This window comes from Polistes canadensis, unplaced genomic scaffold, assembly GCF_001313835.1.
Source record: "Polistes canadensis isolate GaletaPanama2010 unplaced genomic scaffold, ASM131383v1 scaffold_52, whole genome shotgun sequence".
Classification (NCBI taxonomy): domain Eukaryota; kingdom Metazoa; phylum Arthropoda; class Insecta; order Hymenoptera; family Vespidae; genus Polistes; species Polistes canadensis.
In genome coordinates, this window is record NW_014569599.1 from 112025 (window position 1) to 136710 (window position 24686).

The window sequence follows — 24686 nt, forward strand, 5'->3', positions numbered from 1 at the left end:
TTGATTACTTCCTAATATCTTAATTAACCTATTTTAAGATTCAAATTGAATATTTTTCCTGGGTATCAGAAATGTAGGATATATTGTGAAAAAATTGAAAGTATCCAAAGAGAAGGAGAAAGGGAAATAGCAGAGTAATAATCGGAGAATTCAACCTTGAATTTCATCAGGTTATTAATTCTTGGTCGATTTTCGATTTTAGGTCGTCCCTTTCTCTTCTTCTCTCTCTCTCTTTCTCTCTACCACTCCACGTTGATAGCTCGATATCTCTATGGAGATTGAAATTGTTAACCGAACAAGCGAACCTTGCGCGAACGAGGACAAATCCGATTGTTTCGAAGGCATCGCAATTCGTGGTCGATTATATAGGGTACGTATACCTTCCTTGTTCCCTGGTTATACTCTCACGGCATATCGCTTGGTTCGCGGCCGGCCGGAAGGGGTAACGCATACATCCGCCTCAAATTGATTGGAATTGTTCCCCAGCTGATATCTCGTTCCTGGCGGTTCGTGGCAACTCTAGATAGACGCGGACTGTGCCTTGCACAAGGTGAGAGGGACAACGTGGTGGTGGTGGTGCTGGTGCTGGTGGGTGCTTTGCATTGGGTTAGGTTAGTTTGGCCAAAGCTATATCCGTTGGACCATCCTACCCTGTGTTTGCGAAGAACGACAGGGAGGGTGAGAGAGAGAGAGAGAGAGAGAGAAGATGGCCGAACCAACGAAGGGGTTCTTCTACGGAATTAATTTCCAAGCTTCTCTACCAAGAACGCCACTTACCCTCGCTTATCGTATCATACGATGCGAGAGAAGGTACTACTCCTTCTATGATATATAATATATAACAAAATATATATTCTACTAAATAAAAGACAAAACAAAACAAAACAAAAATAACATATATAACGAAAGATAGTTGTACGTGTAATACACGAGTTGCTATCGTAAGAAACAAAAGTGGTCTTTCGTTTTCTCGTAAATTTGATGAAATTATAACTTTTTTCTTTTAGACAATACATGAAAGTATCGTTGAAAAATGTTTAGTTCTTTCGTGAACGATTTCTTAATAAACTTTTTAAGATCTCTAATCTTTAGATCCGATGTAACTCGATCGAATTGTCCGAGAATAGGTACTTACCACTTGCACATAACGATCCTAACGATCGCAGTATAGTAAAAACATTGTTTATGAGCGTTCGCTTCATCCGCAAAACTATAAAAACTTTGATGTAAACTTGCAGTTTAGAGTCTGCTAAATGTAGCGCCCCATGAAAGGAAGCTCGTTCTTTCTCTCTCTTTTGTACCACGCATTCCGCGTTCCTTTTCCTAAAGTTTTACGACTCGCAGCGGCACAACATGCACAAACATATACCTATACAAACCTGTATAATACTCAAAAGCAAGCTGGCTACGATTAACGAAAAGATTGCTCTCGTCTTCCGGTACTTCGTTTCGATTCGATACGAAGGTTATATTACCCCTTTTCTAAATCTGATTTTATCATCCACTTTTAACGATTTCAACACAAAGATTATTATTTCCTTTTGTTAAAGATACATTCTACGTTAGAGAGTTTCCTAATACAAAAAAAAAAAACAAAAAAGGGGAAAAAATAATTACCAAATAACGAGAAAACAAATATCGATTCGATAATGAGAAATTCTCAAAGTAATAATCAGGCTCTCGTACTCTCGACGATACGAATATAATTTGTTGAAAACAAAAATCTTTAAGTATATTATATAAAATAGAAAATAGGGCAGAATTTTTTTGTCGGCGATCCGATACATGCATGCAACGCATCTACAAAAAAAGTAGGAAGGGGCAAGGGGGGTGAGGGTATATAGTTGAACCAAGTTGAGATACACATACACACACGTATCCACGTATGTAGATAGGGGATTCGCGTCCCGCACGTACGGTGACATGGGAAAACCACTTTCCAATCGATTTCCAGTATGTAATTGCGAGTACGCTGCCGGTGGTAAAATTTGACAGGTAGTGAATATACGGAGTTGATCTCTGACGGCAATAGCGTCGTAGAGAGCCATCGATTCGGCTGATTGAATTCTCCCTCCTCCTATCTCTCTATCACCATCTCTCCCTCTCTCCCCCTCACTCTTTCTTTTTATCCCTCATTCGATCTATTTCCATCTCACTCACTCTTTCCTTTCATACTTTTGTTCACACAAGTTCGTAACCCTATAGAAGAAAATTTCGTAGATATGTCTTTCTTCTACGTAATATTCTACTCCGTTCATGGAATTTCCTCGTTAGGTGGAATGATCTCCTTTTTTGTTTTTTTTTTGTTTTTTTTTGTTTTTTCTGTTTTTTTATTATTAGAAACAGAAGGGAAAAGAAAAAAAGTATCTTCTCTTTAGATACTATATCTTCTTCCTTTTCGGAAAACGCCGAAAGTTTACGAAGAGGAACGGCCGATTCTCTTCTATAAAGGGTATAAAGGTACAAGAACTAATAAACCACGAATGAAGCTTCGCTTTCGGCGATATACGAGCCGAGGTGAAATGCTATTGTGTTTGGTGCCTTGGGGTTGTCAGCTCCGTCCGAAAGGGCAAAGAGGGTTGAGACATATATCCAAGTATTAACGCGGTCTAACATATAAACCACTATATCTGTATATATATATATATATATATATAATATATATAGAAATGCATATGTGTACGATGACAATGTTATTGCGGGTCACGGACAAACCTTCCTTACGAATAAAATGACATACATACACATACACATATATATATTTACACTATGGTGTACATATATGAAAATAGATATTATTAAAAATATAAGTAAACAAATATATGGGAAATGCACCGAGAGAGGTATGCAACTTTTTTTTCTTTGTATTTAAAAAACAAACTAAAGACTTTAATTTGATTTAGATATAAAATAAAATTGAAAAAAATGAAAAAGCAGAGCATAAAAATTAAGACCACCCTAATGTACATATATACATGCATATATTAGTGTACTGCAGAAAAAAAAAAATAGAAGAGGAAAAGGAAAAAAAAGTTATAGCGACTTTTAAATTACCTGATAGAAAATAACGATCGTTCAACGAGCATTCGACGCACCGCTAATCCCAGCGGACGATGAATTTCACGCCGTTAATTCGACCGACGACGAGTAACGAGAATAAAACGATTGGTCGTGCGTCTTTTAATTACGAGCGTTAAAAAAAAAAGAAAAAAGGGTGGGGGGGAGGAAATAAAAAATAGAAAGAAAAATAAAGGAGATAAAACGAGGACATGTATACATATGCATGCATGCATTCATGTATGTGTGTTGTGTATACGCGCGTATGTATGTATGTGGGTGTACATAAGCCTTTATAACTTAGTCCGTGTGTACTAGGGAAAACGATTATCGAGTATCGAAATCAAACGAATCGACCCTTGCATTCACATCAAAGCCATCAGGAAAAGGTCGGTTAACTTTTTTAATCAAACCATAAATCGACTCTTTTCCCAACGGGTAGAGCTGACAATTTTGCGGCTTTATCTAGGTCGACCATGTTCCGCGTATACGACACAGCGTGTAAACGACAGACGATCTGTCATTAGGAATGGAATAAATATCGTATCCAAGAGAAACGAAGCTAATATCCTTCCTTGTCAATGGAAACGTCGAACCCTTGTGGTTGAAATATCAACGGGATTACCTTTCCAATAATTATATAGTACCCAGGTCATTTAGTCATTTCAATGTTTAACCCCGTCTCGATTACCTCGAATATAATAATTGTGTGTCGGTAATTAGGACAATGGTCTTCTTGATTGGTCGAATGTATTGTCTCCAAATTTATTTTATATGATTTATTTTTGTATTATTTGATCTCGGACTCGAAAAGATTCGATTCGTAAAAATTAATCTAGGTTAATAGTAATAATGTATCAATTGAGAAAAAAAAGTTTGATTAATATTTATTACGGATGTGCGTAATATGAAAGAACTATTTGAATAGAATAAGGCAGGTAATTATTCTCACCCTCATTTATTATCACATTAACCTTTTAATTTATCTTCTTTTTATCCAACCTTATATCTCGTCTACCTTAATTATCTTCAATTAATATTTTCTTAAAAGAACTTTAAATTATCTATGTCAGATTTAGATTGTAATTTGCATAAGAATCGTATAAGTAACACAAATTATACTTTTTAAAAAACGTTATTTAACAATTTAATTAAAATTACTTTATTTTTGTTTTATTCTTTAGCGTGTTATAGAAACAAAACGAGATAAAGGTAGTATACAATGAACATAAAGTAAATGTAAAGCCTTTTATATTTTTACCTAATGTTAAAACAATTACATAAAATAGCATCAACCTTATCCCAAGATAATCCAAGTACAACCGAACAGCATATCGTGGTTAGATTAGTCGAAAAGTAATGATCACAATGATGGCGATTATTGTGACTCTCTACAGGAAGCTTCCATTTCCTCGACCGTTTCTGCTAATTATCGAGCGTTAATGGAATTCCCGAATCCACTTTCTAAGCGAGTTCAACTTTTGGAAGAAGATAGTTGTGTGATATGCTTGGAGGATTGTGCGTCGTTTCCTATCCCAAGATTCAATTAAAATCCAATGGGAGAGATGCAGCTTACCAGTCGGTCACTTTCATTTCTCTTTCTTCCTTTCTCTCCCATACTATCTTCTTCCCCTCTCTCTCTCTCTCTCTCTCTCTCTCTCTCTCTCTCTCTACTCCTTTCGATTGAACATTTTCCGAAAGCCCCATAGAAAGACACTCTGTTCTATTCAGCTCTGCTCTTTGCGTGTAGGTCGTTTTCTTCCAGATGTTGCCCCTTGGATATTGGATAAAACTTTTTCCGCGAACAAAGAAAATAATTTCACAAACTGGCCAGGACCGTATAACCCCCGTTTCCCAGAATTTTCCTTCCTCCCTAAGAAATACCATCCCCTATGCTCACGCTTTCGACTATACTTACACCACCAATGACCTCCCACCCTTTCTACTTTCTCACTCCTCGATCGGAAGGCTCCTTTAGGAATTTTTGTTCTTTCGTAAAGAACATCAGTCTACAGCAACGAGTGACAGACACTTTGCATTTGGATGAGAGTCTCTAAAAAAAACTATACAACTTTTGCACAAGAACTATCAATAGATGAATGCTTTATGTTAGTGCGATCAAATTTTTCATAATCATGAGTATCATTGTTGAGATAAATTAATCTTTATCAATTTAATCAAATAACTTTGGAAATGGAATCCAACTCTGAATGATGAGAGATAGGAGTTTGAAGGGAAAAAATTATTACAAGGGGGAATATTGTAGCAAGAGAGAGAGAGAGAGAGAATAGTTTCAAAGTTCACATTAATAATGTGAATCCCTCGTCTGGCATGATCCAGGATGTCCCACAAGTTCAATAATCCTCCGGGAAACTTGGAATGTCAACAAACATCGAATATACGAAACTTCGCTGGTAATAGGAGCGCATGCGAAATGTAATGCATCGGTTATACGAACACGCACGCACATTCAAGGCTTTATGTCATAGACATAATTAATACTTACCGTTAAGCACGTACCGACTAGGTACCTTCATTGGTATCGCTATACCATTAGTATCAGCTTTGGGAACGACATTAGCGTTCTACGACACTTTGGCTATGTTTATGATTAAACCTACGTCTACTCGTACATCTATGATAGTAAGCTACCTGATCGTACCTTGTACGATATCGTGTATATTTATTACCATTCGATTATTAATTTATATCAAGCAAAAATAATCCCTTAGAATTTTTCACTCTACGCTGTTTTATTAATTTTTAAAATTAATTTATGATCGAGATAAATGTTTCCATGTATCTACTAATGATCCTTATACCGTCGTTTATCGTTCATGTTCAAAGAAATTATGCATTCCATTTTAAGTTCAATAATAACGTATGTTATAGTTATAGGACTCATGGGATCTGGTATATTTCATTATGGGTACATACATTTAGATAGATACAACGTATAATCGAACCTTCGAGATATCTATACTTCTATCTACTATTACCCCAATCATAACTGTTAAACTACCCTCACCAACTCTCGAAAATCTAATCCCCGATTCTACTATTTACTCGATACAATTTTCTCCAAAGACACCAGAGAGAGAGAGAGAGAGAGAGAGAGAGAGAGAGAGAGAGAGAGAGAGAGTAGTTTGATAAAGAAACTAAATTATTTTCGAATCATTACGATGTTAATTACAAACGCTTAATATCTATGCAACAAATATCTTTCGAACTAATTGGTAATTATTATCGATAGCAACGTAAATGATACGATCGTAAACATTTAAATATGTTCGATTTGTAACTTTAATGTTTCATAAACCCTCATTAATTAATATCGTTCTTTGGTCCCTTTAGATTCCATCTGTAATGCTTTTACATTAGTTAATGTACATAAATATAGTGATTTTAAATGGTCACAGTGTAACCACCTATCGCGTACGATCATTGATTATGGATAGGGTGAATCGTCCGATGAATTATTGCAATAGGTAGATCGCGCTGTTTAAACGAGGAATTTTCGGGGAATACACTGGCTGATGGGCAGCATATACCAGTTATCGTCGATGTAACACTCGGATGATGCCGTGATTACTGCGACACCGGGAGAATTAATTGATACAGTCACCGATCATACGGCCATTCGATTTCGAGCTAACGCGAGCTACTATTTAGCTCGATTATATACGTGAATAACTTCTACGTTAATATCTTTGCTTATTCCTACAGCTTATCTTTCTCAATGTAATAGTTCTATAGATCGTTTAAAATGAACAACTTTTTTCTATATCATAATAGAAGAGATAATTTTCCATTCGATGTGTAACGAAATTAGTAACACGTGAAATGTACTGCTGCACATAAGATTTTAGTACATAAACACCTGCCATGGCACTAGTAGTGCATGGCACAGTATAATGCACAGAATATTGCAACCTTCCACCTTGGAAATTTTGAATATAGAATTTTCTAACTTAGTTGCAGCAGCAGTGTGCAGGAAAGGGTAACCTTACACTTTTTAAAATTCTGCATTTAAGGGTTTAGTTATACACTTACTTTAGTAAAAAAAAAAGAAAACTATATCAAACACATTTATAATAAACATTCGTAGAAGCTTGATGCATTACTGATTCTGTTGATAAGATAAATTCCCATTGTTGTTTCCGGTACAGTTAAAAAGAAAATAAATTTGCGAAGTTATCTGTGCTTTTTCGTGAAACTTCTAAGAAAGAAAGAAAAAAAAAACAAATGGGAAAATAAAGAAACGTATCAGTGTTGCACGATCGGTACGATTCTTCAACGACATACTAATCGTTTCCGTCGTACGATTTAACAATCCATTTGTTTCTTCTGAGAAAGAATAGGAAGAAAGTGTTAAAAGACGTGATAAGCTCTGGAACTGAAAGAACAAACGGAGAGAGCATTGTCCGTTGAAATATATATATACACAACTGTATACACTTCTTCGGTAACGTGTATTCGTGAGGTACATTAATCAGGACTGTAGATAAAGAGAATCGTTGTTGAGAGAGAAAGAGAAAGATAAAGAATTTCTACGGAACCGTGATTACTATACTTTGTAATATATACGTACGTACACACAATACATATAATAAATAAAAGTATTAAAATAGTCAAATAGAATGAGTTAAGCTGTGCGCGAGATATAAAGGAAAATATTATATTATATTTAATAGAAATATGAAATTATTCTGAGAGAAACAAAAAAATCTTATTATATTTTTTGTTTTATATTATATATTTCTATATAACGGATATTAAAATAAATGCAGACGTACTCGACAGATGGTATTTTTTAATATCTTAAAGATGTTCCATTTGAATAGGTAAAAAAATATCAATTTCCTATCGAGAAGAAAGAACTGAGTTCGACGTCTGTAAAATATATATATATATATATATCAAATACATTTGATTACAAGTATTCAAATAATTCTTAATTCTCTCGTCAAATGGTAAAGTGTATTTCATCTTTTTCTATCGAAGATGAAAATACTGGGATTATTATTCGGATAGGAGACATACCTATCATATATTTGAGGAGGAACGAAACTATCAGACATAACATCCATATAACTATATATGTGTGTTTCTATAAGCAAAGAATCTCTGTCGAATGCGTCGCATTACGAGGGTTTAAAATGTGCATAACAATATCGCTTCTTTCCAGCGACGTATCAATAACTCTGCATAAAATATTGTCATACGCCGATACACATAAGCACGATATTCTATAGGCATCTATCAGTTTTCTGTTATATATATATATATAAAAAAATACGTACACATATGTACATATATGTGTATGATAGTAAATGTCAGCACGTATGTACGTCTCGTACGACGGAATCGTTTTCTCCTTGAAAATCGTTTTTACGTAGATACATCGATGATGAGCGAAAAATATCCATTACTGTGAAATATGTCCAACGAATAGGAATAATCCAATACCAAAGAAAAAAGAAAAAAGTGTAAAAATATTCTTTGAAAATAAATATTTGTACCTAAATTCAATACAACGATCACACGTGTATATATAAATATTATTTTATATATTAAAATAGAATTGTTTTTATTTTTAGCAATATTTACAATACTTTATGCTCGTCATGTAATACCAATATTTTTCATTATTTGTAATTGAATATTTTGTATTTAGTATTTAAATGAAACGTAAGTCTAAAAAATATATGCAAAATATTTTATTTGCAAGTAAAAATAAAGTACATATGATAATGCTAATAAATTATCGAGTATTATCTGAAAGTGGTTTGATACAAACAGTTGTTTCCATATTAGTAAACATTTAATAGCGATTCTAGCATATTATTCTCAACGATCTAAAATAATATTACTTTCAACGAAGTACAAACAATTAAACCAACAGGGCCGTGCAAATAGAAATAGAAACATTTGCTGCCTCGATTTCGAATAAAACTGTGTGTAGGTGTATATACTCATAATACGAGTTGCTTTATTACAAGATAACACCACTTTGAAATTTATACCTAAATGTAGCTGGAGGAACTTGAAATTTGAGTTTCCGAACTGTCGAGCAAATTATTACGTAGAGATATTAATTAATACTGGTTTGGGATACAGGAAATGAATTATGTATAACCTTTAAGGATTCTATTTCTGCATTATTAATTATTGATCATAACATCAATCTAGCAAAATAATTATAAACGAAAAGAAACATAAATTAATTTTGTTAACACGTAAAAGAGAATAAAATAAATGATTAAAAATAAAAGAAGAAATGATTGAATGTCTTCAAAATCATTATTAAATCGTATTAGAGTTGTTGGAATATAAAAAGATTATAAAAAGAAAAAAGGTAGTGACACGAAGCAGATTTAGGGTGATCATCGTCCATCGGATCGGTGACGAAAGGTGAAGGGGTAAAAGAGCCGAAGTTACCCGCAATATTATGAATAACGTTGAAAATAAAAGAATCATGTGAGGAGGCGTAACTAAACGAACGGACGTGTGTTTGCACGCGCAAACGTGTTTGTGACATATGAAGACTAATGGAAACCAGAGAATTCGAGAGAAACGGAAGAAGTATAGAAATAAAGAGCTCGAGAGGTAGACAAGAATGAGAGAGAAAAAGAGGAAAAAAGAGAAAAGGAGAGAGGGTGAAGACTCGATTAAACGTCATCGGCAGGCCAGGGCCTATTCACTTGCAATTGGTTTTTCATTATGGAAACTTCTACCGATTTTATATGAAATTATAAATTTAACAAATATATATCCTAAATTACATTTGAAATGTATTGTGTTTTTAACCAAAAAGTAATAGATCCCTAAAAGCCTACTATATTATCGTTTTTTTTATTGTACATTGTGATATATCAACGTATACATTTATATAATATATCTACAATAAAATATATATAAATATATTCATTTATATATAATTTTATGTTTATAATGAAATAAAATAAATAATTGTTTTATATATCTATCTTAATCTATATCTTAGAACAAATTATATTATATGAATTTTTAATAATCTCTGTTGTTCGTAATTGGCGCCATTTTTTAATGTGCGTTTTCTTGCTATTTTAGTACAAGTGGCGTCATCTATGAGCGTGTTGACTCAACTAACGACAAAATCTTACTATTACAAATTCACATGAATGAAACTCCTATAATTCTTCCATACTTAATGACAGAACTTTGTGTTCTTTCTCATTACTCATAGTGAACAGCTGATCAGTTGTTTTCACCAAATAATATAATAAAAATACATCTAAATTTAGCACGTAGTGTGTGGCAATATTGTTCATATAAGATAACGTATCGAAAATAAAAGTCAGTAAAAAATACTTCAAAGATTAACTTAAAAAGTATATAATGACGTAGTAATGTGTATGTTTAATAAAAATTCGTTTATTATGTAAATAAATTACGAAGGTAATCAATTCTCATCTAAAGTTCTTATAAAATGTCAATTTCAATGGAGAATCTTGTTATCAAGCAACCGATTAAACGTTTGGAAATTCAAATCAACAATTTTAATGTTGCTATACCACACCATGTGAATTTATTAAAACGTCATAAGAATAATATTAAAAAAGTAAGTTACTTAAAAATAATATTGCATGATCCTTGGAATAATAATTGCAACAAAAATAATAAACTTTTATTTATAGTATGAATCTCAACAAGATTGGGAAAAAGTACGCAAAGAGCATATTAATGTTTCTAGAATTGTAAAACAATTAAAAGAATTGTTATATCAGATGGATACTCTTCGTGCTCAAGTTCTCGATAGTGATATTAATGAATTCGATAAACTTACAGCGACTGCAAGATCTAGTATGATGAATGCAATTGAGGAATACTTGGGTAAAGTATTTTATGATACTAATGGTGACTTATACATCGGTTGAAATTCTATGTTTAAAATTGGTGTATAAATTAAATGATCGTAGTTTTACAATTGGACTTACCGATATCGGGTCCGTCTTCACCCAAAGAAGAAAATAAGGATGCACAGGATGTATTTAAAGATCATGATATCCAATTGTATGAAGAATATGAGGATTTGAATCGACAGCAAGCATGTTTGCATACCTGGACCGACCTACAGGATGATATTTATCAATTACATCAACTTTTTACTGATTTCAACAAAATAGTACATGTAAGAACTGTACACTTATTTAAAGCTTTACTTGATATTGTCTAGTTTGAATCAATTATAATTTTTTTGATATAAGGACCAAAAAGAATCTGCGACGCACATAGAAACTAATGTTGAAGAGACACAAAGTAATGTGAATGAGGGTGCAAAGTTTCTAGTAACAGCATCAAGATACAAAGCAGTAACTTATCCCTTAGCGGGAGCAATTATAGGAACTTGCGTTGGGGGACCAATAGGGTTATTTGCGGGTCTAAAAATTGGTGGTCTAACTGCTCTTGGTTGTGGTATTTTAGGTAAGTTTTAATAACTTTTCAATTCAGTTTTTAATGTGACTTCTACAAGAACTTTCTAATAAGACAATGTAGAAATAAATATTATAATTTTATCTTGGATTCAATAAATAAACTAATTACAGGATTTACTGGCGGTTCCATCTTAAAGAGACAACAAATTTCAGGGGAGATTGTACGTAGAAAATCAAACAGTTCAATTCCAGAGCAACAAAACGTTAAAAAATCTTTGTCTCTTCCTGAAAAATTGAATAAAAACGATAAAGATTTGTGACATCAGGAAGAACTTGATCATAAATCGAAAGATACTAAAGTTTGCAATATTATTTAATTGCTTTCTGAGATATCAGTGTGTACTCTTTTAAATGAAACAGAATACTTTCAATCTGCTGACCAATGATCTACTTTTTTATTAAATAACAAAATTTTGAGAATATTATGTGAAGGATAACAAGACACTATCTTTGTAATATTACATGGAATATGTATGTGTATGTAGGCCAAGTTTAGACCGATGATATTCAACGCTTTAATATCATAATTTAATAAGAAGCTTCCGAGTACTAATTACACTTAGTTATCACGATGAGAAATTTTCAGTTATGTTGCTTTCTTGAAACATGTTAAACGTGTTTCATATATTCTTGTTGGATCTCAAATTACAATAAATAGCTTCTACAGCTTGAATATAAAAATATTCAGATAGATAGCTCGTACTTTGATATATATAACATATTGAAAATTTTACTAATTAATAAAATGCTTTATAAAATATCATAAATAATATATCTCTAACGTGAATGTTCGATCACAGATATGTTACTTGTATTAAACAAATTATTATTTTACGTCACAAATATGAATGAACTAAATTATGCAGAAAATTATTAACCCTCAATGTGATTTAAATTAGAATTAATTTTTGTATTAAAGTAGCTTTGTTTCGACTGATTATATATTATTTCCCGTTTGTATTTATTATTAATTGATATTATAAATTTTTCTAATTTTCAATCACTTTTGTAGATTGTTCCTAAAATGTTTTAGGGTTTATAATTGTTTGCAAACAAAAATGCATTATATATACGTATGTATTGTGTTTAATTAATTTTGTAAAGATTTGTAAGTATCTGAATAGCCTAATCTTCAAATGAAGGTTATCTTGTAAAAGTGATCACTATAAATATGAATTAATTTGCGATCTACTTACCGCGTACTTAAATGAGCTATAAGTACCTGCAAAACAATAATTACAAAAACGTTCGCAATCTTTTTTCTAGGAATTCGTGTTGTTTGATAAACGACAATATTCATTAGCAGTTTTTAAAAACTTCACGTCGGTTTTATGCCTTTTCCACGTGTCTTATGAATATGTACGACATTGCAATGTTCAAATTGTGTATTTACGCTTTAAACAGAAGAAAAACGAAGCAAATAATTTACTTTACACGATTGTATATTTTTTATACAATTATATTATATAATTAAATTAGTTCCATCAAGAAAAACAGGAATTATTTATCATCAAACTATCTCCAATTTAAGATACTAGTCTTATATCTATAAGAAAATAACATTTTCATAGACTCAGGTAGTAATATTAAATTTCGTGGTTTTTTTTAATATTTTGACACACTATAAATGATTTTAAATGTAGATAATTTATAAAAGAAACATATGAAATGAAAAAGAACCTTATTGCACTGTAAAAAAATGAATAGAAAAATTTTCAATCGGCTTTGTTCGTATATTTAAAAAAAGAGAACGGATTTTATAATTAATTAGCTTTTTGGGGTTCACTACAAAAGGCACCCAATACAGTATATTTAGCAAATAATAAAATACATCGGTGTTAGACACATTACAATACTGAAACACACAATCGTGTTATTAATATAATATATACATTTTATAATGGTAATGCAAATGACTTAAATCTAAGGACTAAAAAATTTCTACTTAAAAAAATATTAATAAATATCTAAGAGCATGTAAATATTTAAATGACTATCAACGTAGATCTGTTTAATTTTATTTTACTTTTTTTTTCACTTTTTTATTACGAGATACTCTCTATCATATTTTATTATTGTTTTAATTTAAGCATCCTGAATTCAAAAGCAACACCAAACGAAGTACACGTGGAAAATAGAAAAAGATTTACGACATTACTTTCGTTCGTTTCGGTTTTACTTTCAAAGATTAGGACGCTCAGCCAGGTGCACCGATTTATGGCGTATATTTTTTTTTTATTTTTTTTTATCATACTTATATATATTTGTTTTTTTTTCTGTTATAAAATCTAAATTATAAAAAGATTTCATATATGTATATATGTATACGTAAAAAAGCTTTTCTTCTCATTCTCGACAAAAAATATTGAAAAAATATTATTGCAAAATGAAACGAACCATGAGTTTTGTTATCATTTGGAACAACAATTTCCATTGGGTGCATCAGATCGTGTTTCGAGAATTTATTTTATTTCTTTTTCTACTTTTCTACAATCTATATATTCTAAATTTATTTTCTTTTATTTTATTTTTATATTTTTTTGTAACTTTAAACTCTTTTCTTCTTTCCAACATATAAAATAAACAATTTGGTCATTTTCCATAAGGTATAATTACGATACCTTGGCAGACCTTGGCAATGAGAATGGCTAACGAGTTGACTTACTTGGAGAAACAATGTAACAAAACAGAATTACGTGAGAAAGAAATTGCTGATTGCTACATTTAACGATGTTCTCTGTATTCAACTACAAATGCATTTGACATAAATAAGACCATAGTTTTAAATAATAGTCAGAACAAATAAGAGTGGTGTACACATATTTTTTTTATTTGTATTTTATCCTAATCAAGTTCATTTAATTATTTTTTATATACGATATTTGGAAAAACAATTGGATTATTATTTAAGAATTTTATAAATAATTAAATATCGTACTTTAGCATAAAAAACATATCTTTATATATTAATTAGTATTAAATAAAAAATTAAATTAATTCTACACAGATCTTGCTATTTAAAATTTAATTATTAATTTACACCACTCTCATTAAATGGTTTAATTGTTGATGCAGATGATTATGATCTCTCCTTTCAGGCCAAATATATTTCAGACTTTATTTTCATAAATATGTTTTGAGAAAATAGTATCATCATTCATTCGCTTATACGATACGAGGAATGTATTCTCTATTGGTAAAAATAAAAAGTGGATTATAAGAAATCATAATCAGAACTGCAATATTGACTTGTAAAAAAAGAAAAACAAACAAAACAGGAAAAACAAAGAGAAAAAATAAACCATACAAGAGCGGAAAATATGCGTGGATTGTCTTAAGCTAAGCTTACCGTTGAAATTGATCATAAGCTTTTCCAAAACATCTGTCCACGACGAGTACAAAAAAAAAAAGAATTGGATTACTTTCTTTACGTAAAAAAAAAAAAAAAAGCGCGCTGATTAATGGAAAAGAAAAATTGTACCTTTTTCCTTTTTCTTTTTTTTTCTTTTTATCTTTTACACGCCACAGTAGTAGAATCTAATTAAATTTACGGGTGTGATAAAAGGTTTTATAAATGACTGACATAAAAAGAATATAATATTATATATATTTGAAATATAATCTGAAAGTAATATACGGACTATCGATTATATTACTTGTGTGGCTACATAGAGAAAAGGAAATAAAAAGAGATAGAAATAGAAAGAGAAAGAGAAAGAAAGAAAGAGAGAGAGAGAGAGAGAGAGAGAGAGAAATAGAGAAAGAAAGAGAGAGAGAGAGTATAAACCTTTAATATTACATTATATTACAAAGTGTTATGTGTATGTGTGCGCATTAATTTGATATTCCCTAAGGAAGATGTAGTCGTTAATGGAAACTTAATTTCTTTGAAAATGACAAAAGAAAAAAAAAGAAAAAGAAAAAGAAAACCCTATTGCAACTAATGCAATTCGATTTCGAAAACAACAAGGTAATCTCTCCTTTGGATCATCTCATCTTGGAAATCGTAATATTAAAATTTACTTTCCAAAGATTTACAGAGCGAACACAATGTGGACTTGGAATTATTTATACTTACAATATAAATTAAAAAGTATAAAAGAGTATGTATACGTGAGAAATATTATTATTAGCAATTTTGTCGAGAATCCTTCGATCGTGTTTTTTTTTGGGGGAGGGAAGAAGGGGTCGGAAGGGGTTGTATGAGGAATGTGCCAATACGTTTGAAAAAAAAAATATATATATATATATATTAAAAAAAAAAAAAAAAAAAAAAAAAAAAAAAAGTAAAGAAGGACAACCTAGAGCGATTAGGTGCATGCCATCGAGTATAATTTAGTACTGTAGCACATATTTTACTTCGGTAGGAGCACACATTTTGATGTATCTAACAATACAAGTTCCGAGCACATTTCTGGATTTAGAAACACGTTATAAGAAAATATGCATATTGTGGTTTAGTTCTGATGAAAATAATAAATCAGTGGAACATACGATACAGGCGCGCCATAACTGGCGTATTATCATAATGATCGCGCATGAGTCGCGTAATTAAAGCGTATCAAAAGATAGACTCACTCGAAAATGATTTCAATATGTATTACACCGTCACAACTCTCTCGACAACGAGAACAGTTAATAAAATCCATTCTGTTTTTCGATTAGCGTGATTACAACGGTCGTCGAAGATTTATTTATGGTCGCAGAGGAATTCATCTTAAGCGTAATTTCAGAGCTTTTGTTTTTTTTGTTTGAATCTGTACTCGACATACACTCTAACTCATTTCTTCCTTTTTTCTTTTTCTTTTTTTTTTCTTTCTTTCTTTTTGTATGAATTTTATGTTTCTGTTTATTCGAAGTAATTATTTTCGCACAGAATAAAATTGTGATATCTCGAAACTCTACTACAATTACGTTTACGCCCTTTAGAATATTATTTCTCTTTTTTGCACCTAACTAATATGCCACTTAGACCACCTGCACATCACGCTACATCGAACGTAAGAGACATAGACGTTATTTAAATGTATGTAATAATTGCGAGTGAATCAACACCGCGCGTTATCTCTATTATTTTCTGTCCTGCGAAGAGTTTCAACTCCCGTTTGGACATCGTCGAGCGAGTTATAGTTCAAAGATTGATGGACATGTCTTGATCGTAAGGCGTTAGATTGGTGTCCGAGGAAGAAGCTGTGGTAACCGTTGCCACCGTTGCACTGCTTGGTGATTGTAATGGAGTTGAGGTTGTTGGTAAATGTGACATGGGACTTTCCAATGTCGAATTCCAATGACTCCTTTCAGTGCCATCACCACCGTCGTCCGAGACGATCGATATATCAGCTATTATTCCGCTTTCTGCAAGCGAGGGATCAAGAAAACAGATCTCGCGAGAAAGACAATAGGAGGATGCTAAGCTCGACGCTGATAATCGTCCGACGAACGACTTACCGACGCTGCACTGACTGTTTAAAGTAGTGCTTCGATGATGAGGTCGGGGACTCGTATCCAAACCGAGATTATGGGTGGTAGGTGGTCCGCTGCTACCACCGCTACTCGATGATGAACTTACTGAAATTACGCTGTGCGGTCTTCTACTGCAACGTCCGGAATCTTCTGACATCGAGACTGCTATCGAGTTTCTGAATCTTGGTGCTGCTTTTGCATGGGAAAAAGAAAAATCAACGATTATTAATATCATCAAAACTTGTTCAAATGTTAACAATTTAATATTTTTCTTATTAGGATTTAATAATACAATATATATTTACTTTTCGAAAGTTGAGCTACGCTGATGGAACGATCGTTTATTTGATCAGCGCTAGGCCTAATGTCCAAACAAGGTTTGTTTCCTATGCCCATGCTCGACATCTCCGCCAGGCGCACTTCTAAAAACCAAATAAAGTCAACGTTAGTTACTCGGTCGTATTTTTTACTCGCTTGCGCGATCCTAAGAAATCTAAAAGTAGATTGTCACCTCTGTTTCGAAGCGCCTGCTTCCACAGAAGATTGCTCAATTCCTCGGTCCAAGCTTTTTTTATATCCTCGCTTGCGCATTGCAACGTGTACGTGTCGCCAGGCTTCCTTTTGCGGAACCAAATCTCGAATTTTGTTGGTGAATCCGCGATCACTGCGGTTAAACCTATATCCGTCGTTTTGATACTGTGTTTGTAGATGTATATGTCAAGGTTCTGTTATCAACAAAAATAGACGATTGTGTTAAAAATTATTTGTTTATACATTACATCTACAAATATCGTAAACAATTTTCGGTTGCATATAATAAAGAAAACTGCAATGCGAAACGATACAAATTTCGGCTTATCAATCATCTTTTATGCAACGGGAACCAATGTAATGTAATTTTGATTTTATAGGGACACCCCAAATTGTCTACAACATTTTTTAGATACAACTTAATAATATTTTACATAATTCTTTTACCTTTCTGTCGGGGAATCTTCTCGCTTTACTGAAGAGTATCAAATCCTCGAATAGAAAAACTTGACGTAGACACTTCTTTCCTTTACCTTGCCAAACCAAAAATTCATTTTGTCTTAACAGTCTACCTTGCTCTTTGACGTTTACCTAGGATAATGAATTTGCCTCGTTAAAATTGCGATTACTAAAGGAGACGGCTTTAGAATTTTTTTGTAGATATTCAACGTACGTCGCAATCTCGGAGGGAGTCCATCGCCAGGAGGTCATTTCCATGCCTAAGTTGGAACCGTACCATCTGTTCAGCAGCTCTTAAATCAGCCTCTCCCTCCACTACTGGTTTTACGCTATCCTCTTTTTCTTCTTTCTCATCTTTGCCAGACATTTGTTCGGAAAGATCCGTCCCAGCTTTGACTAATTGTTGGAGGAGCAATGCATACTTTCCCATTCGTTGGACAGGTTTTAAAAGATAACTAGCTAGATCCATTTTATCTCCCAGTTCCATTTGTTTCTGCTTGAAGAATGCTGTCCCATATTCGGCCATTAACGAGTCCGAATTTGGTTTGTTCTTATTGTAAAGTGCATAAAGATAAAATTTCTTTTCCTAAATAAAACCAAAAAAGAAAATATATTAAAATCATTTTTTCGACTACTATTTATCCGATCAATATTTGAAATATTATAGATTATTCGTATTTGTGTTATAAAATATTAATGTCTCGTTTGATATTATATTTTAACAGAAGATACATACGTGTCTTAAAAAGCATTGTCCCACGAGCATAGGTGACTGTTCACATTGTTCTAACTCCCGTAAGAAATGTTGACTATGGAATTCATAGATCTTCTCGACGTTACCAAAGATTACGTTTCTTTGACCTCTTAAAGCTTGGGGTATATCCTCACGCACGAGCTCCGGGATGTAATTCTTCAATAATCAAAGTAAAGAATAAGACTTTGTAATATAGTAAAAAGTTAACAATCGTATGTTATTTCTGTAACTTTTATTATACCTCTATTATATATTCCAACGACTTCACATAGTCTCGTTCAGTTTGTATCATCTCTCTCATTATAAGAAGTATCGTTCTGCAAGGTGAAATTCTTTATTAAGGACATCTTACATGTAATAATTCCTTATGACCGCATAATTGAAATTGCGGTTTTCAGGGAACTACGGTACGTTGATGAATCGTGGAATATAAGAGAAAGTTAGAAAAATCGTTAAATTCATCAACGTAGGGATCAAAGTTTGTACATTTTTTCAATGGTGTCTAGTTCGTTTGTTTTGTTTTATTTTTTTATTTTGTCGAATTTCAAACATTTTTAAACCATACTTGCGTATTTTCTTTTAAGTGGAATCGTGGATTTTGCTTCTCCATGTTAGAACGATCGATTATTTAAATATTTGTATTAAATATTAAATGTAAAATATTTGGAAGAAATAAGAATAACATAAATCATACTTTTTGGCTTTCATTCCGGGTGCTATACTAGCCGCCCTATGAAGATGCGAATTAACCGGAGGTTTGACCAATCTTCGGGGTGCTGGACTTCTCGGTGGTGTTCTTGGTGGTGAACAATCGAGAAGTTGTTCAGCACTTTCCCGAAGTTCGGCAATGTTGTCCAATACCGGTCGACCTCCACTTCCGGCGGATCCAACACTTTCCATCGGACATGCGTAAGATGCGGTGCTATCACTATCGTCCCATGAAGTTCCTATAAATAATTTTTCCTTCTATATTCTATCACTCGCTAATATTAACAAATAGATTTTCTAAGAAATAAAAATATATTTGCGAGTAACTTTTGCGCGATATTTTTTACCGTATATAACGAAGAGAGAATCGTTTAACTTTTTAAATAAAACTATAACACAGAAGTATTTTTCGAACAAATGCGTATCATAGTTCAATGATAAAAAACATATAACAACGACACATCCATCATCATTCTATCTAAGGCCTGTCAATCTTATCACATCGTCGTTGCAGCATGCTATTGTATTACGTACTTTTCATGTTGTATTAGTTTACTATTGGGTGGTCCAGAAAGTTCATGCTGTCACTCCATTTATTTAAAAAAAAATATTTCAAAATAGTCTCATGCAAAATGAAAAATAATTAAGATAAATCAGCAGGAACTTTTTGGAAGAATTGATCGTCGATAATTATTGTAATAATTGTGTCTACGAGTTAGGATTGTTTTCAAATCGATTAACTTACTCTTCGTCAAGCTGTCGTCCCAGGAAGTGGCGGAGTCCGAAGTGGCAAAAGATCTTCTTCTAGCTGGTGAACCAGGTGCCGAAGAAGTCCTAGCAATTTCTAATGCTTCCGCACACTTGCTCCTGGCAATGCGACATTGTTCAAGTAGTATCTCGTTACCGAGTTTTTCAGCGAGCGCCATCATCTCGTTGAAATGTTCCGGTGGGAGGGGCGGCCTCGCCATAAGAAATTGTTGGGATCTCCTTTCGGCGGCCACGCGAGCCTCCTGGGCCCACTCGTAAGCACGATCCTGTAGCAGACAACATCTCGACGTATCCTCGAGATACTCCCGTCTATCCTCTAATCTTGAACCAAATCCTCGCAAATGTTGTTTCAAGGATCTCGCGAGTTCACGGAGTCCGCTGGCACTCGCAGCCTCTGCGAGGTCGCTTCCTTTGTCGATGTGTCTCTACAATTTAACGAAATAAAGGATACTTTAATTGTATGATAATAATTCCAATCCAAATTTAGTTAGACACAAAAATATAATCAAATATATATATTAGGGTGAACACTAAAGGTTCGTTTTATATTAATATTTCCATAGTAAATTTTGCAAAAAAAAAGACAATCCATTATGTAGTTGATAACATTATTAATCCACGAACTTTTGCTTCACCCTAATACAAAAGTAATGCATCCGTAAGATTTGTTTTTTACGAATAAACCAATATCAATTTTTGATACTAAGATAATGACGGTCCACACGGAATACTTAGTTTCCTGATGAAAAACGATATTTTCGTGTCTGCTTTCTATGTTGTAAGCCCCCTGCCGCGTGCACATAGCAGAAGCATTCCGCCCTCGGCCGGGTAGAGGCCATAAATCGACATATGGGAGTAAATAACGTCGTGACGAGAGAAGGGAAGAAAGAAGAAAGAAAGGGAAGGAAGGAAGGAAGGAAGGAAAAGGGGCCGGGTGGGGTTGGGAAGACGAGGAGGGGCGTCATGGTTTTGCCGTATACACGTATGTATGTATCTATGGGGGATCATTGTCGAGAGAAACACGTAGGGGGGCGGTACACATAAGAAGAACGTTTACAGAAAACATATCGTAGGAACTTTTCAACGGTATGTGTATGTGTGTGCGCGATTGTCTGTTGTATGTTCACGGTGCATATTCACGCGAGCGTGAAATCCTCTTTGCCATGGACGAGTAGTAGTAGTTTATTCTGAATTCAAAGATATGGAACGTGAACAATTTCGATCGAGTATCCGTAACGAAATAAGAGTGCATATATATATTTGTTGTCATAAAACAGACGCACTACATGGATTGTCTCCGTGTTTTCGAAGCTATCATGTTAATAGAGTGAGATTTCACGAATGAGAAGGGGGATTTGTATATTTTCATCTTCTATAGTTTCATATTGTAATTGTAATATTTTTTTTTAGCGAATATATAATTTTCGTGGAATCTTATTTATCATTGTAATTATTATAAAATATATTTTAACCATTTATTATTCGCGACGTTTATGTTAAAACTTTTTTTAAAGCATTTTTCTTTTCTTTTTTTGAACGCGTTTAATCAAATTCGAATTCAAAATCATGCGAAATTGCGCATAGAATTAAAGAATCCACGTACTTTCTTTTTCGAATAATCCCATCGTTTATTCTTCGCCAAGCTCCATTTACCAAATTGATTCGAGTACATTTCTCGTATTCGTCTTTTCCACATGTACGTGACACGTTCTCTCACAAAGTTTTACCGCCTTAAGCTTTAGAAAATAAGTACGTAAGTACTATACTTTTTTTTTTCTTCTTTTCACTGTGAAGCCCGCGGGACGTTAAGTTGCGATTGTAGTTAGGACACGTGCCAAGTTACGTTTCTCTTTTCGCTATTGGAATGTTTCAATGATCAATTATAAGAAGTTCTTTAATTGAACGAAGTTATGCAGAAAGTTACTCCAATTTCATTTGAAGATTTTATTGAAAAAAAAAAGAAAAAAGAAAAGATAGCTTTATTGCAACTAAGTTAAAATTATTAATAATATTTTAAACAGCTTATTTAATAAGAAGTAATATATAATTCTAATGATTTCTAATTAAATCTAAAAGATCTAACCTCTATGTTATCCGTTTTACTTTTAACACGCGTGTTCATATTTTCAAATATAAGAAGAAGAAAAAATCATTTATAAAAAGAAAATAAATGAAAAGGATTATTTTTAATACATCGTATTAAAATTTTTAATCCATTTATAGATTACTTCTGCGTTACTTCGTTTATATTTGTGAGAAGTAGAATAATTCTAATAAATTGTCACAGACTTTTTTTGTATTATCGAAACAAACGACGACTCTTCGTGAAATTGATTTCTGTCACGGATGACTACGAAGATTATTGCTTAGAAGGGACGCGATGTATTTTTCCGGATTACAATTTTCATTGAAACGGGGAATCGCGTTCCTCCCTTTTCTCTAAAAGCAAAATACGCAATTCCATTTGAATTGATTACGAAATTCGATACACAGAACATATAATAAATCAACTCTAGCGCGCACGAAGTATGAACGATAAATTCAATGTTTCATGATATATTTCTCGTTCAATAGTATTGGTGTTTGTATGATTAAAATTTCGAATCTAACAAATGTATCAATCAATATCGTGCAGTAATAATTGTTTCCCTTCATGCATATACAATCATGTATATTAAATGTAGATGTGCGTTGTATCCTTTAGATAACTTTATGCGTGTATTGTGCATAAAATACATCTAAGTAACTTTTGATTAAGTACAATATGTCAATCAAAGTTTCCTCAGCTTGTTCTTGGTAATCGTTAAAACCATTTATCTTCAACGTCACGTAATAAATAGTGGGAGTTGTCTGTGCTGTATTCCAAAATGAGACAAAAGAACTAATCCTTGAAGTTTCGACGATAGAATTTACCAAATAACATTTCAAACGCGTTTTCGTGAATAATACTCTGGGAAGAAAAAATAGTTTCCACGTAGTTTAGTAAAATTCCGACAAAAAATTTGAATTATTCTAACTTTGAAAACATCTTGAAAGATAAAAATGTAATATAAATCTTTGAGGGGAGAGAGTGAGAGATTCTTCACCTCCTGGAGTGTAATGAATTACTTGAAAGTTTATCAGGGACGAATAATCGTTGTTTCTTATCGTTCTCCATGACAAACGGATATATAATACAATATTTATATTTTAAATACAAGATAGACACTTAGAAGTAAAAATTGTTTAAATGTATCAGGGATTTATAAATTACAGTTTGTTTTAAATTTTTAATTATACAATCCTCTTAAAAATATTTGTTCTCTGGTACAACACATTAATCCACCAAGCTTCCTACTATAATAAACAAGTCTAATTTTATTCTAATACTCGTATATCTTAGAATAATATAATACAAATTTCGATTAAAACAGTGATGAAATTTGATTGTACAAGTGCATAGAAAATTTCCATACAAACAAGAAGTAGATGTCATAGTTGACTTACAATGCTAGTCGTTAATTAAACGTTAATCGAATCGTTCGTTATCGATTCATTAATCGTCGCTCTTTCATTCGTGTGGCAATTTTTCATTTTTTATTATTTTATAGACCGGTCGTACGACCGGTATTCGTGCAACACTTTCCTGAATATTTAACGATCGCTGAGAAAAAGAACGAGATGGATGACGATGTTGTGTTAGAAAACTCGTATAATACATTTAGGTACGATTCCAAATGGTTTTTCTCGTTTATAGATTGAAACTAGTGAGGATCGACGAAGAAACACCTAGACTTTCCCATTATCGATGGGTTTAAAGGCACACCGCCATACAGATATTCCATTTAACTCGAGTGACAGGTTGTCGACCACTTAGGAATTTCTTGCAAACATACAAGTTCCGTATACTTAGATTATTTTCATAAAAAAAAAAAAAAGTAGATTAATATTATTTGTATTACTTTTAGAGTTGATTGTTTTAATTGGAGGTTTTTTTAACCATGAAGAATCCCTAACTGGTTTGATTCGCGAGAATTTTCTAATTATTTTCAATATTTATATTGATAGATAAAGATATATTTATTGAGATAGATTAGGCATCAATATATTTTATAGCATACTAATCGTTCATTCAAGGATGAATAAAAGAAGGGAAATAACTTGGGTACATCGTACTTACATACGTGATTAATTAAGTTGCATATATCTGAAACGAAACGAATGCTGTCGTAGTGTATATGCAACATTCACACACAGACATACGAGTAATAGTTCTTTAGCAACATACGATTTTAAATTGAAGAAGAGCAAATGTGTTAAACGTGCGAACTTTAGAACCACTTAATAAGAACGATCTTCTGTTTACTCTTGTTATCCAGCTTTCGTTAAAATATACGGGAGTCGTTAAAACGTGTCGTTTTAATTTATCCTCATTTTGCTTGACCAAAAGGAAAAAAACACGCAGTAGAGAAGATATCTCTCTTATTAAG

The 24686-nt window shown here is 32.6% G+C and overlaps 2 protein-coding genes across 4 annotated transcripts in view; one reads left to right on the top strand and one right to left on the bottom strand.

Annotated features, from left to right (window-relative positions):
- Window positions 1-10259: 10259 nt before the first annotated feature.
- Window positions 10260-13524, top strand: LOC106785528 (syntaxin-17). The gene is made up of 5 exons (XM_014746089.1): window positions 10260-10660; window positions 10737-10932; window positions 11019-11230; window positions 11307-11523; window positions 11646-13524. The coding sequence occupies exons 1-5, from the start codon at window positions 10529-10531 to the stop codon at window positions 11792-11794; spliced, it is 906 nt and encodes a 301-aa protein (XP_014601575.1). The 5' UTR covers window positions 10260-10528; the 3' UTR covers window positions 11795-13524.
- A 2760-nt stretch (window positions 13525-16284) lies between these two features.
- Window positions 16285-24686, bottom strand: part of LOC106785530 — a 224641-nt gene continuing 216239 nt past the window's right edge. For 2 of the 3 annotated variants that reach the window (XM_014746090.1, XM_014746092.1), the window contains 10 exons: window positions 20195-20642; window positions 19436-19688; window positions 18983-19058; window positions 18724-18897; window positions 18202-18573; window positions 17976-18119; window positions 17509-17722; window positions 17303-17419; window positions 16983-17189; window positions 16285-16889 (listed from right to left, as the gene is read on the bottom strand). In XM_014746090.1, coding sequence (XP_014601576.1) covers window positions 16666-16889; window positions 16983-17189; window positions 17303-17419; window positions 17509-17722; window positions 17976-18119; window positions 18202-18573; window positions 18724-18897; window positions 18983-19058; window positions 19436-19688; window positions 20195-20642 — 2229 coding nt within the window. In that variant the 3' untranslated portion in view covers window positions 16285-16665. The remainder of the gene's footprint in view (window positions 16890-16982; window positions 17190-17302; window positions 17420-17508; window positions 17723-17975; window positions 18120-18201; window positions 18574-18723; window positions 18898-18982; window positions 19059-19435; window positions 19689-20194; window positions 20643-24686) is intronic. The other variant, XM_014746091.1, reaches the window with a different exon arrangement.